At 33.6% G+C, this 17861-nt stretch overlaps 1 protein-coding gene across 2 annotated transcripts in view; it reads left to right on the top strand.

Moving 5' to 3' along the window:
- LOC111505753 (venom carboxylesterase-6) overlaps positions 1-17861 on the top strand; it is a 106120-nt gene that overhangs the window by 19347 nt on the left and 68912 nt on the right. For both annotated transcript variants that reach the window (XM_023160617.2, XM_074185863.1), the window contains one exon: positions 16059-16249. In XM_023160617.2, the coding sequence (XP_023016385.2) occupies positions 16059-16249 (191 nt within the window). The remainder of the gene's footprint in view (positions 1-16058; positions 16250-17861) is intronic.

Raw genomic sequence — 17861 nt, 5'->3', positions numbered from 1 at the left:
AGTGTAGCGTTTCAACGTGCGATCCCAATGAGAAATGTTAATATATTCAAAGTGTTGGGAAGTTACATATTGTGGATTTAACCTTCGATAATGGTGCAAAAGGGGAATCAAAGTATTTGGTAATTACATTTCAAAATACATTATTTTGCGTGGGTTTATTCTTAATCGTTTCTTCGTTATCGATCATTATTAGCGAATATACAACTCAGTGCCCTTCTGACATGTTCTCCCATCTTTGTTTTTCACAAATCATTCTGCCACGCCATCACCAACGATCACGCCGACGATCACCATCATTATTATTATTATCTCATTATTATTATTCGACCCTCATTATCGAGTTCAATCATCTAGTCGATATTGGTTCCCCCTTCTGAGTGGCTGACCGACACCACTTTGTAGCATGAGTTAGGCTGAGTGTTACTTAAGGTTCCGTTCAGGGGTCCGAAAATTTGTAAAATGAACCTTCATGCGACAATGCATGGATTTTAGTCATCTCCGGATGATATTCACTTGGTCAGCGGAACGCGTTGAATGACAGATGACTGTCATATTGAAACACGAAAAAACGACAATGACGACTAAACGATAACGATAAACGCACATAAAACAACATAATTTGAAATGTAATTACCGAATACTTGACTTACCCCATTGCACTATTTTTGATCGTTAACTCCGCAAGTCCCCGACACTTTTGAATATATTTACGTTTCTCATTGGTATAGCATGTTGAAACGCCATACTCCCGTTAAACCGACATGTGTTTTAATGATGTATTTTGAGACACCCTTTACACACATTGAGGGATCGCACGTTGAAACATTACAGCCTCGTTAAAATGTCATGTTTTTTTTTTGAATGATGTATTTTGACGCACCCTGTATACCCCACGCCATGTGTTTTTCATTGATGTGTTTTGAGACACTCTGTACACATTGATGAATCGCACTTTGAAACGTTAAACTCTCATGTTTATATCTTAAATGATATATTTTGCCACACATTGACGCCATGTTTTTTCTTGATATCATCTTGATGAAAAAAAATATTTTACGCTTGAGAAAGCTATTTGTATTGCGAAACACGTGCCGCGGTTTTTGTAAAACCCTTTATAGTGAAAATCATAAAATAAACTGTATTAATATTTTTTTTCTGTTGTTATTTGTCGTTATTCATGATTCGGCGTTAAAAATGAAAATAAAATACTGTAGTTTGTTATGAAAAGTTATTCCCAGTTTTCCATTTTGCTTATTTTTCAACTTATCTGCAACTGGGTATGGGACCAGATTATTGAAAAGGCGTATAATAGTGTTGAAGTATTATACACAATTGAAATTTAGTGAGAGGGAAATGTTTCATAAGGAAAATAAAAATGACGTCAATAACAAATACGGCAGGTCCCCCACCTTTTAAGAAACTCGAGGGAAGTTCCGATCACATGGATGGGAAGTACGCAATGGCAATTCATTTGATAAATTGCGACTTGATGGACTAAGTTAATGGTAGCAAAAGCGCTGACAAAATGAACAAACTTGCCGTAGCGGAACTATTTTCGAATCCAAAGGTTTCTCAAGAGTTGCGACACTGATAGAATAATTAGTTTCAATTCGCTACGCTGACTTCACAAATATGGATGATAAATCTTTGTCGAAAAATGAAAATAGGTCAACAATTGAGAGCCGTCGACAATGAAATAAAAGACGGTGTTCCAGCAGCTTTGATTTTCTTCAGTTTACAAACCCTTGATAATGGCTCTTAAAAATAATGGTATGACTCTGACAACTGACCTGGTCAAAGAGAGACTCTCAATAGAAGCGGTACGAAAATGCTGAAAATGAATCTGCGACGAGTGTTAAGGGTCAACAGCAATCAAATCAAAATTCAAAGGAAAGTGTGTCATAATTCATAATTAGGACATCACACAAGAATTGTTACCAAAAAAACAGAAAAAAAGACCAAAAATACTGAAACTGGACTAGTTGTTCATACTACAGTACTGAAAAAAAAAATAATGATATTTTTGTCCTGATGATTGGTTTGTGGACTAGGGTGTCTCGGTGCATCTCACTGAACGTTCAGATTGGCTAATGATGGTGATTATGTAACCACTACATCGGATGAACAGCTTCAAATAACAGAAATTGGTGAAATTTATGTGTTACTAGATAATGATGGTCAAACTTTAAAACCTCCAATAAGAGAAGTTAGGTGTGCACCTGGATTGAAGTCTATTTTGATTTATTGTAAACAACTGTAAAGAAAAGATATAACAACCACAAGATGCAAAATTAGAACGAAGAAAAGTAAAAAATGAATAGCAATTGCTATGTCAAAAGATGGTGACCTCTACAGATTGAATACTGCAAAAAAACTGTACTCTGTACAATCAAAGACGATTCGTATGAAATATGGCATCGTCGACTTGGGCATCTTAGCTATGAAGATGAAGGTATGAAACGACTCAAAAATATGGCTGATGGAAAAGCATTCACTGCTGCGACTTCAAATAGATTTTACAAGCAATGTTGCCAAGATCAATAGTATCCTAATACTTCCTAATATTCAGTAACAAGGGCGACAAATAAATTGGAAGTGTCCTTAAGTGAAGACGTTAAATCATCATATTCATATACGTTTACTTTTTGAAAAATAAACCGGAAGTTTTCGAGAAGTTGAGAGACTTCAAATTAAAAGTTGAAAATGAATCTTCGTATAAAATCAAATGTCATCATACAGGTAACGCGAAATGATAAATGAGTCACTTTATGAAATAATTTTTAATGAAAAATGGAATATTGCATCAAATGACTATCGAATATACAACTTAGCAAAACGAAGTAGATGAAAGAATTAACAGAAGAGAAAGCTCTAAGATATTTGGACAGAAGCATTGAACACCGCGTGCTATTTAAAAACAGAGGTCGTAGGTACTATTGCTTTGAGACAAAAATATAGAAGAAGCTTGGACTGATATAAATGCTGATTTGAAACATTCAGGACTTTTTGGGTATGTATCACATATGCACATTTCAAAGGAAAAACGTAGAAAGTGAACTTTCAAATCAAAAGAATTGATTTCCTTAGGATACTGCAATAATTTGAAAGACTACATAAAAATGATATGAGAATTCAATGTTTTTAAGTTGGGTCAATGATATTATGAATATAAGAACGATCGTTAACTAATATCCATTACTGATTTGAAACATTCAGGACTTGCGTGTGTATAACGTATGCACATTTCAAATGAAAAACATAAAAAGTGGAATTTCAAATCGAAAGAATTTATTTTCTAAGGATACTGCAATAATTTGAAAGGCTACATAAAACATGATATAAGACATTCAATGTTTTTAAGTTGTGTCAATGATATTGTGAATAGAGGAACGACAATTAACTAATATCCATTACCTGTGCTTTTTCTCGAATATAAACTTTATAGTTACAACGGGAGACGATTACTTAGTTTTGGTGATAAGTAAGTGGATATCTTTTGTCCTATGTATTTTTTTAGGTAAGAATACTGATTCTACACTGAACAATCGCTTTGTCTGTGATCAATCCTTTCGAAATATTTTTGTTCTGATAAGTGAAAACTAATATTGTCAAGTCGTACATTTGTCTTATGTCTAGCACTTTCAGCCCATCGAATAAAACATCGGGACAGACTCGTGTGGGACGAAATTATATAGTAATGATTTTATTTTATTTCTCATTTTTGCCACGTGAACACTCCACCTCAAAAACGAATATAAATAAATTTCAAAATTATTTTGAGCTGAGGAATATATTCACATTCTCATTAGTTATATTAATATTGTTATAGGTTGGTGAATAATTTTTGTATAATGTGAAAGGAATAACTATAGTTTTTTCAACATTAACTGTTGCTAAATTAGAGTTGAATCAGTTGGTTATGTAAAGGATGTAATTCGAATCCTTCTCTGCAATTTCTTTCACTGCATTCCAGGAATTTCAAGTATATAAAATAACGGTACCATCAGCGAAGAAAATAAGTAGCGCTGGTAAATTATCAAGAAGTCACCATATTGTCTCTCAGAAGTAATATTGAACTTTTTGAGGTATATAGGTATAGTACTAGCCGGTTCTTCATAACTTTTTGAAAAAGTTCAGAAAAGAAACTTGTCAATGATATTGGTCTGCAGCTGTGCATATATGTTTTATTCCCCCCACTTCTTCGAAAGTTTTCAGTTGAACACCTTGTTTCACGCATATTTTGAAAATATAACAGAGTATTCTTTGAAAGACATTTTTTTTGTGAAGGATTCAATACTTCTGTTTTTTGGTGTATAATCATCCACGATTTGAAAAATGAACAAAGTTAAGTCAATAGAGAATCTGCTGAAGTGTAATAAAGGGCAAACTGAAAAGTTTATTCCGAAAAGTTACTGCGTAATATAAACCAATGAAGTGTCCAATCAGTCAGTAATTTGTCGTATTCATGAATTTTGCCAACATGTTGAAAACATCAATTGAAAAAAAAATTAATAGTCATACAATTTTTTTCCGTTTTCAAAACGTGAATTACTTCAAAACTTTCGCCTCAAATTGTGAATAGCTTCAATTATTTTGGCACTCGTCAAAATAATGAAATGTACTTGGTTGCCATTACTAAGAAGAGAGGTTGAAAATGGAAATATGAACCTTATCTGAATTCCCAAAAAACATCCAGTATATGCATTCATGTAGGTTATCGCATATCACATCTGAACATTTATTTCTTTTGACGTATGTCAAAATTATTGAAGTTATTCACGATTTGAGGAGAGAGTTTTGAAGTGATTTTAGGTTTTAAAAACGTAAAAAAATTGTTTTCCGAAACGTAGACAACTAAAGAAAGCTAAGTATGAATATTAATTTTTTTTGTAGAGAAAATTTATGAATACAAGTTACTAACTAATAGGAATCTTCGGTGGTTAATATTACGCAGTAACTTTTCGAGGTGAACTTCTCAGTTTACCCTTTATTACATAATATATTTAGCTTAGTTTATTTTTCAGGTTATGGAAGGTTGTACACCCAGGTTGTACATCAGGATCAGGTGACTTTTTATTTTTGATAGTTGATATTGTTACGTTTTTTCCTGTGGGTTTATCATTAATTGACTACACTGTATAATCATCAAACTTTAACTTTATTTCATTTCCAATACAACGAAACACTTTAACTCAAACTTCAACTATTCAAATGTCGATCGCTTTATTAGATCGCTCCGCGTACCGCACTGTCACGTCCACTTGACTGTGTCAGTGGATCGCGTTTATATTTGGCAATTGAAAGCGCTAGAAAATTCATCGGAATTCCATGAAAGCCGGTAGCATTATTCCCGTCACATGTAGAACGGCAGCGATTATCGAATATTCGCGAAAAGTCGGTCGGACTGGGCGCGCTCTTAGCCACGTCACAATTGGTTTATGGCTACCACCGGCGTTTTGTTTAGGGCATGATTTACAACAATATTATGTTTTTTACTTATTCAGTGGTTGTTGGTTTCAAGTACATCGAGTTTATGTATTACCTATTATTATTTCCTTCTTCCTCTTGGAAGTTGTTCTTAATTTTTCCGCTAATTTTATAACAATTTTGGAGAATAATTCATTCAGACTTTTGCAGATTTCCGGTTCATCTCCCAATTTGATTCTATTTTCTAATACCAACCCGAGGTTTTGATTGTCATAATCATTTATATAATAATTTATTATGTTCCATATACTTTTCAATGAATTTACATTTTTTAGGATTGTTGTTTCGAAATAGTTACATTTTGCTCAAGTTTTGACTTCTGAAGTTGTCGTTCGTAGGGGTGCGACAGCTGGTTAACGGAAAAACAGATTTTAAGACAGTTTTTTTGCCTTTCAAAGTAATTTGTTCACTTAGTTTCTATATTGGAGTTTTCAAATCTTCATTTCTTGGATTTTTCACGTGTTTATGGGCAATTTATATCGATATTTTATTGAATTGATTGAGCCCACTGTTATCAAACCTACTTTTCTTCATAATTGTTTCCACTTTGATAATTTTGGTCGCTTCATCAATTAATGTCGTGAACTTATTGAGAAATACATGAACGGAAAGTTCAGCATCTTCACACTTCAATAAATTATTCATTTTTTAATAAAGTTCCAAGTTTATTTTCATTGAGTTTGTGGAGTGTAGTTTCAGTTTTTCCCTTGCTCGTATCGATTGTTTAAAAAGCTACTAGTATGGAATAATGATCAGTGATCAGTGATGGTGTCCACGTAGTTTTTACTTTTTTCCCAAACAAAATGTGAATCAAGCAGATTGATGATTGCGCAGTCTATTAAACGATGATACAAAACCTTTTTTTATACAACGCATTCAAGTAGTCGTCAGATTCATTACTATTATTCAAAATATCAATGTTTCAATCCCCATTAAGAAAAGTAAATTCAAAATAACTAAAGGTATGTTCATGGAGGGTGCTAGATAATAATGCTTCTATAAAACCAGATTCGTTTGTACTAGGGGATCTATGAACTGCAAATATACAATTTTTTGTTGACATATACAGTTTAATGCATTTTGTTGAATCGAAGGCTATTTTTGGAAGTTATACTGTAGTAGATCTTCTCAAAATGACTTTATATCCTTTTATCTTCAGTGGAAGCTACGGATATAGTTTTAACTTCTTCAAAATTTGTATGAACTGATTTCAGCTGTTGTTTTTTTTTGTTGTTGAGATTGGTTTAGGCAGCTCCTAAATAACGGAATCAATAGATGCAATCAGATTTGGAAGACAATAAATAATTCCACTATATTTGCCCTAATTGCTGTGATTTAGGTGAATTTGTGCTGTTTTTGACTTTAGAAAGTTCTTCTCTGATACACTTGGTTTTTGATGAACAATAAATTTTTTTTTCATTCATGACAGTTGAAATATCAAACACGTAAAAAAAATCAAAAATTTTTTTTCGGCACTTTTAGTCTGGAAAAAATGTGAAAGAATTTATGTTGATTATTGCCTTCAGACCAATGAAATGATGATAAAATTGAAGGCTCGGCCACCGAACAGCGGTGGCCGAGGTAACAGGTAATAGCCATGAAATTTACATCTAAGTGCGATTATTCTTGAATCATAGTGGCTCCCGTGGCTTAGTTAGTCAATCACTTTTCTAATCCAACTGAACCAATGAAATTAAATATTCAAAAATGATCGTTTTTCACACATAGTCAGTGGGCACACTTGAAGACTGGCTATAAATCAAATCATCTAAAAGAACAATTCGTTCTTGTCCGTGAAAAGTTTTCTTTCCTTGAAGACTGGCTTTTTCTGAAGACTGGCATACATGAAGACTGGCTATAAATCAAATAATCTAAAAGAACAATTCGTTTTTGTTCGTGAAAAGTTTTCTTTCCTTATACGAGGAATTGGGCAAATTTCGGATATGCAGTTGGTTACCTCGTACACAGGCAGATGGGGCGATGACAAACCTATTGTTTGATGTATGCTTCAGCTTAGTTCGAGGAATTTGATTTTCAATTATCGAAAATCATCGACTTTATGTTGATATATACACTACCTTACACTAACGAGAGTCCAAAACAGCCCGAAGCCGGTCTGCAAGTGTATTCCAATAATTGAAAATATATTGCGGCAGTTGTATCGCCAACAGCATATGCAGGAACAACTTCAGTGAAGAAGCCTGCACTGACACCTGTCGGATATAATCCAACGCCCTTCGTGGTATTAGTCAGGGGAGTAGTTGTTTTCTTATAGGTGTCAGTCCAATAACCTACAGTGTAGGGAGTTGAGACTGGCCTGAACGAATTGTTCTTTAAGATGATTTGAAAAATGATTGTTTCCATAAAAGTTTCCATAAAGCTTGTACAGAAATGTACAGAATTGTACAGAAATGTACAAGCATTTATACATACACATGTATATTAAGCAAAAAATCCTGAAATTAAATTACAATGAACTGAAATACAAGCAAAAAATTTAAAATTCGAACAATTAAACTGTGATACGAAGGAAGGTCTCGTGAAGGAAATAGGCATCATCAAAAATGATCTTCAACGAAATGGTTACTCCAAAGTGATGGTGAACAGACTTTGGCAGCAGCCTGCGCGATTGTGCAGGCTGCTGCAGAACATATTTGGAATCATCAACATAACATTAAGTGGTCCCAAGCTGAGATCATCCACAGGGAGGAACACAGGTTTAGGAGGAAATTCAAAGAAGCCGCATATATGTTGTCCAACAACGTATTCAGCCAAGCTAGCGTAGACATACGCAATATAAGGAAACCCATAATCAACCGCTAAGCCGGTGAAGCGGAGAGAGGGAAGGAGGGATAGATGAAAGCACTCGAATGACCTATAAATATTCATTTATCGGAGGAATAAGTCCAGTCATCATCCGAAGACGATTGTGGATACTAACAATTGAAACATCGTGAAGTAACTTGGCTTGAAATCTTAACTTCCATTTCCTTTTTTTGTTCAATAGTTCAAACTTTCTATTTTTTGTTTGTATTTTATCTCACAATAATTTTATTTCAGGATTTCTTGTTTAAAACAATCTGTTTTTCCGTTAATCAGCTGTCGCCCCCATACGAACGACAACTCTCAGAAATTGAGAAACTTGTGCGAGCTAAGGACTAACGAGGTATTACCTTTTTGTGCCTAATATAATTGTTATTTTCAGCTCTATTAATTTCAATTTTCAATTGTATTGGCCCTTTCAGGGATTTCAAATCATTTTAAATAATATTAGACAGAGAAAGTCTGAATTAATGAATTGCTTGAATACCAGCAATTTATATATGATATCCAGAAAACTCAAGATTATAATCGAAACTTATTGGAATAATTAGACATTTTTAATTCGAATCAAAATACTATTGTAAATAGTGTCAATTTCATTAAAATCGAAAAGAAAACGCGACGTACCTACACCTAATGCATCTATTGGCGTCGAGTCAATTATTGACAAATACGAGTTTATCCATTTACGTACTCGGTTTATATTCGAGCATTGTAATCTCACCAATCGAACTTTCTAATATTCTTGTTGGAATTTCTCATTGTTCGGGTAATAAAATTGATTTAATTTTAGAAATATTTGTTTTTGTATCGATGCATTCACCTGAGAATATTTCAGGAAATAATCATTACGAATACCATCCTTTTCGAACTTTGTTATTTTTGAGCAGTACCGATCGAGCAAACAGTAATAGATAGAACCACCTACTCTCTCCTAGTTTTATCATGCTGTTTGCTCTTATGCTATTGCTGAATTACAGAGTTTTTGTTGAAAAATAGAAGTGCATCGATAATATTTTGAGGTCTAGTGATATAACTACCGATAAAAAATATTTCTGAGAAAATAAAAATATTTCAGCTCGTTTTTCATGTTTCAAAGACGAGAGACTCGATTTTGAGGTTATGCTTATACCTACTTTATAGTATTCACCCGTAAAATTCATTTTACGTTTTGCTTTGATAGAAAGTGTTGGCTTTTTTGAGATTATATCGAATAGGAAGCGGGCTAGGAGGTCAACACAAATTTATTAAATTGTATTTTTATTAGACAATTCAAGTGATATAACTCAGTCGTTTGAGGTAAATTGTAAATTCACTAGTAGAGCAACTTGCGAGGACTGTGACGTATTTCCTAGGGGACGTCGTTATGTTAGTGAGTGGGAAAGAGACGTGGGTGTAATCGATGCGTAGAAGGATAAGATGAATATCGGAGAGATTCAGTTGAAAGATAAAAAAGTGGTTGAATATTAAAATAAAGGTATAAAAATAATGAATGAAAAATCGGAATAAAGAAAAAACATGGCTGCTAACGTGAAAGAAAAAACATGCCGTCAATAAGTGTACAAGTTGTGACATCATTTAAGAAATAACATGACAGTGTGTCTCAAAATACATCATTAAAAAAACATGACTATTATTTGACGAATTACACATGACGAATTACAAATTCGGGCTCTAGTACTCCAGAGCCCGAATTTGTAATTTTTCAGAATTGATTCTCAAAAATGGAAAAATGTTGGATAGATAATTGAACAAACTATCAAACAGGATATTTCAAGCCCCTTTTTTTAAATAAATAAAGTGAGACAAATTTCGGATTTTTTTTTGTACTTCATTTTCATTGAAATGATTTTCAAGAGTGTTTATGTAAGTTACCCACTTTGGAACGAAATACATGGTTCAAAAGTAACACTAAAATCAAAAGATAAGTTTCATTCCACACAGTATATCCATTGTTTGGATATTTGATAGGCTCAAAATAGCGCCTTTGGTCAGTTAGCATCATCAGGAGATGCCTAAGGTTAAAAATCTCTGGAGGGGGTAAATATAACAGAAAAAATTTGCAGGGTGACTTAAAATACATTGTTTAGGAAAAATACATGACAGTATATACGATGCCTCGAAATACAACGTTCAAGAAAAACATTAGGGACGTCTTCCCACATAGCAATAGATATTCCAGGTATATTTCATGAATATACATTTAAGGATATGTAAGGATATATATATATATATATATATATATATATATATATATATATATATATATATATATATATATATATATATATATCTTCTGGAGAATATTCCCTGGAAGTGCTCCTGGCGAACCTTCGATATATTTTAAGAATATTCCTTGGGAATATTCTTGGAATATCTTATAATATTCTTAGAATATGTAAGGTATATTCTCTTAAGAATATTCCAGGAATAGGACCCGAGGAATATTCATAAAATATTCAGGATATTCTTAGTTTATTGTAGGAATATACAATAGGGAAACACCATAGAATATTCTTTATATACATTTTATGAATATTCTAGGAATATTTGGAATATTCCAAGAATGTGACGAGTAAACGCTATTAGGCATGATTATATATTGCATTTTGATGCAAGATTCACACAAGTAATAAAACACATAATATTCATAAACAAATATATTTTAAAAACAATATACACTGAAATATTTGAGGTTTCAACCAATATTAAAAATAAAAAATCTAATTCAAAATAATTATTCACTGAATAAAATATTCCTGAATACTGTCATATTACAAATATTAGAAATGTATTCAAATTAGGATGTTCCTACTCTCAAACAAATGTATACTAAAAAATATACTAAAATAACAACTCTGTGAATTCATCAGCACTAATTAAAAAATAATAAATATATCATTTCATTGAAAAAGAAAAAATGAATTACATCAAGAAATAGGTTAGGTTAGGTTTCTCACTTAAAAAAATAAACCCACAAATGAAGTATTTAAAATGAGTGGTATGATGGGTTCTTTAATGAATTTCACTTACTTAGAGTTATCCAAACTTTGCTCACTAGAATAGTTTTCCTTATATTTGTCCAACAATGCATCAGCCAGTGTTTCAATAGTAATACCTGGAACAAAATGTACATTAACGTTCATTATCACTATTTGAAAGTGGCACAATAAAACTGGAATAAAAATCAAATAGATATTTTTTGCATGAGTTACTCATGAACATTTACAACATTTTATGACTTGGAGAGCAACTTGCATTATCTTTTTGAAAAGTACTCATTACGTTTTCAGTTCCTTGGCGCACCTGCCTCTACCAGGTACCACTCTATTTCCTTTTGGGTAAATTGATACTATCTTGAAAACGAGTGATAAAAATTATGAAAACAAATGATACAAAAGAATGTGTCAGTCACTTACTTTTCTCTATTGAAGATACACAACTGAAATCACTCTAGTTCAAACATGTACTTAGTCAAACCAACAAATCCCACACACCAACTCTCCTCGAACCTAAAATGAGGTATAGTAGGTTAATCACCATGACTTTACTATCGATACTATTGCATTTTACTTACTTTTCTTGAAGACTGAATATATGCAACTCTCCTGTTTGAAGATCCAAAATCAAACTATTCGCTGTACTGCAAATTGGACAACCCCAAATTATAATTGGTACATTGAACGTGACAGAATTATACTTTGATAATAACACCAACACACCATGCATTACACACGCGAACCTGCCACGTCAACCGCCATGTTGAATCAAATGTCGAATTTAACGCAAAGGTACCAAGCATTAAGGGACAGCCGCTTTCACTGAGCATATTCGACTGTCGCGCGCTACACTTCAATTGACCAATGAGAAACGTTTACTCCAATTCTTCACTTCCCCATTTCTCTGTTTCCAGGATTTTTCGCTTTGTAATTTAATAATTTCAAGTACAAAAAGACAAAGATGCAATTGGTTCATTTATTGGCCCATTCAAATTTTTTGTCGTTTCCAACAGTTGCTGTTGGAGCAATTCATCCAGAATCTTCGCGTTGAGTTCAAAAACTGGTTAACACTATCAGGTTTATATACATTAGGTTATGCATTCGATTAAGATCTTCAAATATTTTTGTTTTTAATAATATTGAATTATTTGAATACGTTATTATAAGATAATTCAAATTCCATTGTATAGAATATTCCAAAATATACCGTGGGGATATATTCTAAGAATATACCATATGGTATATTCGATCGACAATATTCTTAGAATATTCAAGGGAGAATAATCCATTTATAGACATTCAATGCACATTCTTTCGGGAATAATCCTGCCATATTCATTCAAGCATATTCTATGAATATTCTAAAGGCATGTATATATTCCAAGAATATTCTATGAATATTTGGAATATATACGTTCGTTTTATGATATACAGGAAATATTCCATGAATATCTGGTGCTGTGTGGGTTTGGACTGGAGAAACTAACGAATTTAGAGAAGTCAACAGCATTTCAGTAATGAATGATTCAATATGAAGTGTATTTTTTTGATAATATAATTCACATCAAAATTTTCGCAAGAATATAATGCGTTGAAACTGCCATTTTGAATGCTTCAAAAAACCCATATAATTTGCCTTGTAACGTGCCAAATTATCACGATAATCGCTCCAAATAATACATCAAAAATATAGGGCGATGAGACGTACATTTTGTACGTCTTTAAAAACGCGTGACAGAAAAGCATAAAACCATTAGTGATAGTCGGTTGATCACAGGAAAATTGTGATGTCATTCGACGTCAGCGAGTGATAGAGGGAAACAAACATTTTAATTTTTTTTTTACCCTAATGAATTTTTCGACAATATACAGTGCCTTCATTTCAAAACTTCCCACCCCTAGTACTTCGTTTAGCAGGGAGAATTTGCCGTAGGCAAAAAACACGTCAATTTAGATATCGACGGGGAAATTTAAAACCAGTGCCAGTGATGTTTTAGTTTTAACCCCCTTATCCTAGCTACCCCCACTTAATAATTTTAAATGGCACCCCCTATCTTGTAACACATCATTTTAAAGATCTTAAAAATTCTCACTCAACCCCGTTTAGAAAACTGAAATTGGTTGATCCGTTCTCGTAAAATAGAACAAAAAGAAAATTAATTATAATAAAAAATAAAATAATAGCTATTGCAGTTAAATAAATGTACCTTACTTTATTAGGTGTTCAAAATGTTCACCATTGGTATCTAAGCAAAAGTACAATCTATTCTCGAATTCCTGTCGGATTTTTGTAAATGTTTCGTTATTAATTTGTCTGCATGTGTCAGTAATCCTGTGTCTTAGATCCTGAATGTCCTGCGGGGGAGTTTTGTATACCATTGTCTTCAAATAACCCCAGAGAAAGAAATCCAATGGCGTTAAATACGGAGATCTCGCCGGCCATTCCAGAGCGCCTCTTCTTACAATCATTTTGTCAGGATACCGTTGATCGAGCCACTGTCGGACATGCAATGCGTAGCGTAAAGTGGTGGTGCGCCGTCCTGTTGTCTTCTTCATCAACTTGGCGTTCTAAGAACCGTGTTTTGAGTGGATCGATTACATTTTCCAATAAGTTTAAATACAATTGACCAGTTGAATTTTCTTCAATAAAAATAGGCCAATTATTTTGTTTCCCAGAATTCCAGCCTAGACGTTTATTTTTGTGGATATTGCGTATGATCCTCTCAAGACAAGTGTGAATTTTCATTATCCCAGTATCTACAGTTATGCTTATTTACAAAGCCATCAAGAAAAAAAGTTGATTCATCACTGAAGCAAATATTTTTTATTAAATTCGGGTCATTTTGAATTCTCGCAGTCATTATTTCACATAATTCAATTCTCCTATCATAGTCATCCTCACTGAGTTGCTGAAGAATACTCATTTTGTAAGGAAAGAACTTGTTTAGTTTTAAAACTTTGTGGATAGAACCAACTGAAATATTTACTAACTTAGCGACTTTCGAAATTGAAGTAGTAGGCTCAACGGCGAATTGGCCTAAAATCTCAATCTGTGCGGCTTCCGTAAGAAATATCTGCTGCTTCACTGCTTTGTTGCACACAGAACTGGTCTCTTCAAATTTTTGAACAAGGTCTAGAACATATCGGTGACTCACATTTTGGCCTGCATGCCTTTCATTAAAAACCCGGGCTGTCCTACAAGCACACCTATCTTCAGCAACATTATTAAAAATAATTTCAGTTCTTTCTTGTAAAGTGTACACCATTACGATTTGTATTACTGTCAGTGCAACTGACACCACTTGACAAACAGTTTAAAATCAGGAATAACTAATTCTGATAAATGTTTTCACTATTTAATTGCAACTAACGCCAAGAAGCAACTGTGTGCCCTTATCTCACTTTCAGCTAAAGCAAAAAACTCTGTGTAAAAAAAAGACATAAACATACCGTTATTGAGTCAGTGGTAGCGGTTCCATAAATTTTTGCATTTTGTTATAATTCATTTTCTTTTTGCCCTATTTTACGAGAACTGATCAACCAATTTCAGTTTTCTAAGCGGGGTTGAGTGAGGATATTTAAGATCTTTAAAATGATGTGTTACAACATAGGGGGTCCCATTTAAAATTATTAAGTGGGGGTAGCTAGGGGTAAGGGGGTTAAACCTAAAATACCACTGGCACTGGTTTCAAACTTCCTCCTCGTTATCTAAATTGATGTGTTTTTTCCTACGGCAAATTCTCCCTGCTAAAAGAAGTACTAGAGGTGGGAAGTTTTGAAATGAAGGCACTGTATAATAAAATCTTCCTCTTGTTCATGTGAATGATTTGAATTGAAACGTGGGCTCCTTTTTTCGAGAAGTTTCTGATTGCATAATGATATAATTTTTTGTGTTATCACATAAGCACTTATTAATCACTTCATGTACAATTTTATTGTGAAATAAATAGTAATTTATTGATAGATGGATGTAATTTTCTTCAGGAGTTCTTTGAGATGGTGCAAGAGTCCTTTTATAGTAGGACTATTTTCTAAAGAAATATATGTGTCCATCAATATATCGAAAAGCACTTGTGATATCTCCTGGAATTTTCAGAAATATATCAGAAATCCCTCATCTGGTTGTAATTACACCTGGTGTTTCGAAAAATTTCACGTAAGATTTATTATACACTACCTTATTTTTCCTGAGACTTTTTTACAAGCATGGAAATCGTCACATACACAAGTAAACATTGGAGTTGAAAAATATCAAGTGATAAAATATGAAATATACATGTGAAAAAGTTATCATAAGAGAGTGTGGCCTAAGTGCGTGAGCTTACACTCACTCTCCCTACTCTACAACTACAGATACAGGGACATAGCAAATGCGGCAGTACCTGACCAATTATATGTCGCTTTTTAAAGAGTAATCTATGAAGAAATTATGTTTGTATTGTCTACTTCTTACAAAAAAGCTGTGAACATTGTGTATAAAGACATTCTGTAGTATATTTAGAATCAGCATTGCACCCGTGCGTAGCCGAGGCGGGTCGCTAGTTTCCTATTATATTATGACATATTTTTTGTTCAGCCCAACAGCGACACGTCTGACCCATTTTCTATGAGGAGTAGCCACCCCCCCTTTGTATACCATGCATGGGCCATTTTATTGGATTTTTATCGACAGAAAATCGCTTTCTGAAAATTAATTTCAACTGCATTTAAGATAAATCATTACTGATTCATCATATTTTTCATTTCCAGACCTTTTCTCAAAGGGTATATCACAAAGTGGAGTAGCTCTAAACCCCTGGGTTTTAGTAGAAAATCCTCTCCAAAGATCAAAAAAGTTATCGTCTATTGTTGGATGTCCAGTAGAAAACAACAGCGAAATGGTAAGCTGTTTGAAAACAAAACCTGGAAGACAAATTACGCAGGCAGTGAAATATTTTCAAGTGAGTACCTATTATGATTATCAGTATTCTTTCCTTTTTATATGAATAATGAAATGTGAAAAAAGAGTTAATTGAATGTAGTTGTTAAGTCCTCGAATCCAGACCTAAAATAATAAATGATCACATCACGGCTAAAACTTCGTGAACGTATGTATCTCGGTCAGCTGGTCAGTTTTTCTCTACGAAAAATCTACGTTGTAGGAAGTTTTCTCGCGAAAGCGCTTCAACTTTTTAATTTCATTCGATTTTTTCACATTAAAAAGGAAAATATTTCGTTGGAAAAATTTAAATATAAAAAAATAATTACCTCACAGCTGATTTTTCAGGATATCTTGTTGAAAATATTTTGAATGAGAAGCAATCTTTTCTCACAAAAATATTTGGTTAATTTGGTTATCCGACTAATCAAAGTTAGGGTTTTATGAAACTCTATTAGTTACCCCATGTCGGACAAAATAACTGGTGTATTCTTGATCATTTATATAATTGTCTGTCAACATTACTTGGTCTATGCAATAGTTGGACAGAGGACGGAAATTTTCAGAATGTGAGTACCCTCACACTCTTCTAATTTCAAATAGGGAAGTATTATTATTATTATTATATTTGTAACTTCATCGCGAAAAAATTCATCCCCGTGTACATTACACCCAAGATGGATAAAAAACCATGTTGTTTAAACTGATTCGCTTTTGTTTTGTCAAAATCTCTCGACGCGAGGAATAAGATTGACCCAACTTTGTACACATGTTGATAGTTGGAACAAGAATCGTTTCCCGATCTCTTTATTTTATGAAGAATCAAGAGTACCTTCTGTAGATCGAGTGTTTCCGTCAAAATATTTTACATAGGGAGGAGGGATTTAAGTGATTACACCATGGTAAGTATTTCTATCCATCTTGATTGCACCAAATACTACTTACATAGATCGTCCGTTTATTTCATTGGAGTCATTTTATCAACGGAGGTAGGTTATAGAGATATCGAATACTGTCATGTTTTTTAAAAATAGCATCTTATGAAACTCGTTGCTCGTTGTTTGCATTTCTTCTCAAAGATATCAGTAGCAGATTACAGCCGTTTCTGGGCCTCCCCCCACCACTATGACGTATTAATTGTTTTTTTTTGTTTAGTAACATCAAGGCGATGTGACCGTGAAGTGCCTGGTGCATGGATCGTTCAGATTTTTTTTTTCATATGAGATTTTGTGTGTGTGTGACATAATGACGTAATTACATTTGGTTGGTGTGTGTGTGAGAATGCACGGTACAGGGTTTCATCATGTGCTTGTCTATGTACAAACATACGTCTTCATACTTTAAAGATCCACCAAGTAATAAATATTCCATCGGTGTGAGCCCACCAAGTTATTAGTGGTGTGACGTCACAGCAGCAACCGTTCAACGGTAGGAGAGCGAGATGTTCACTCCACGGCGTGTGGCTGATTAATGCGTATTCATCGGTGTGTCCTCACCTATCTCTCGATGAGACGATGGCTATGACGTAACGCATCGCTCTAGCCTTGCTGTCGATGGTGACGCGCAGGCGGCGAGGACTGTGTTAACGTCTGCCCTCTACGAGAGCGCAACAACCACTTTTTGTTCGTTTCGAC

The sequence above is a fragment of the Leptinotarsa decemlineata genome, unplaced genomic scaffold (genome assembly GCF_025532065.1).
Source record: "Leptinotarsa decemlineata unplaced genomic scaffold, Ldec_3_MD MMD2_P_RNA_scaffold_2, whole genome shotgun sequence".
NCBI classification, from domain to species: Eukaryota; Metazoa; Arthropoda; class Insecta; order Coleoptera; family Chrysomelidae; genus Leptinotarsa; species Leptinotarsa decemlineata.
The sequence above is the reverse complement of the archived record's forward strand: the minus strand, read 5'-3'. Positions and strand labels throughout refer to the sequence as shown.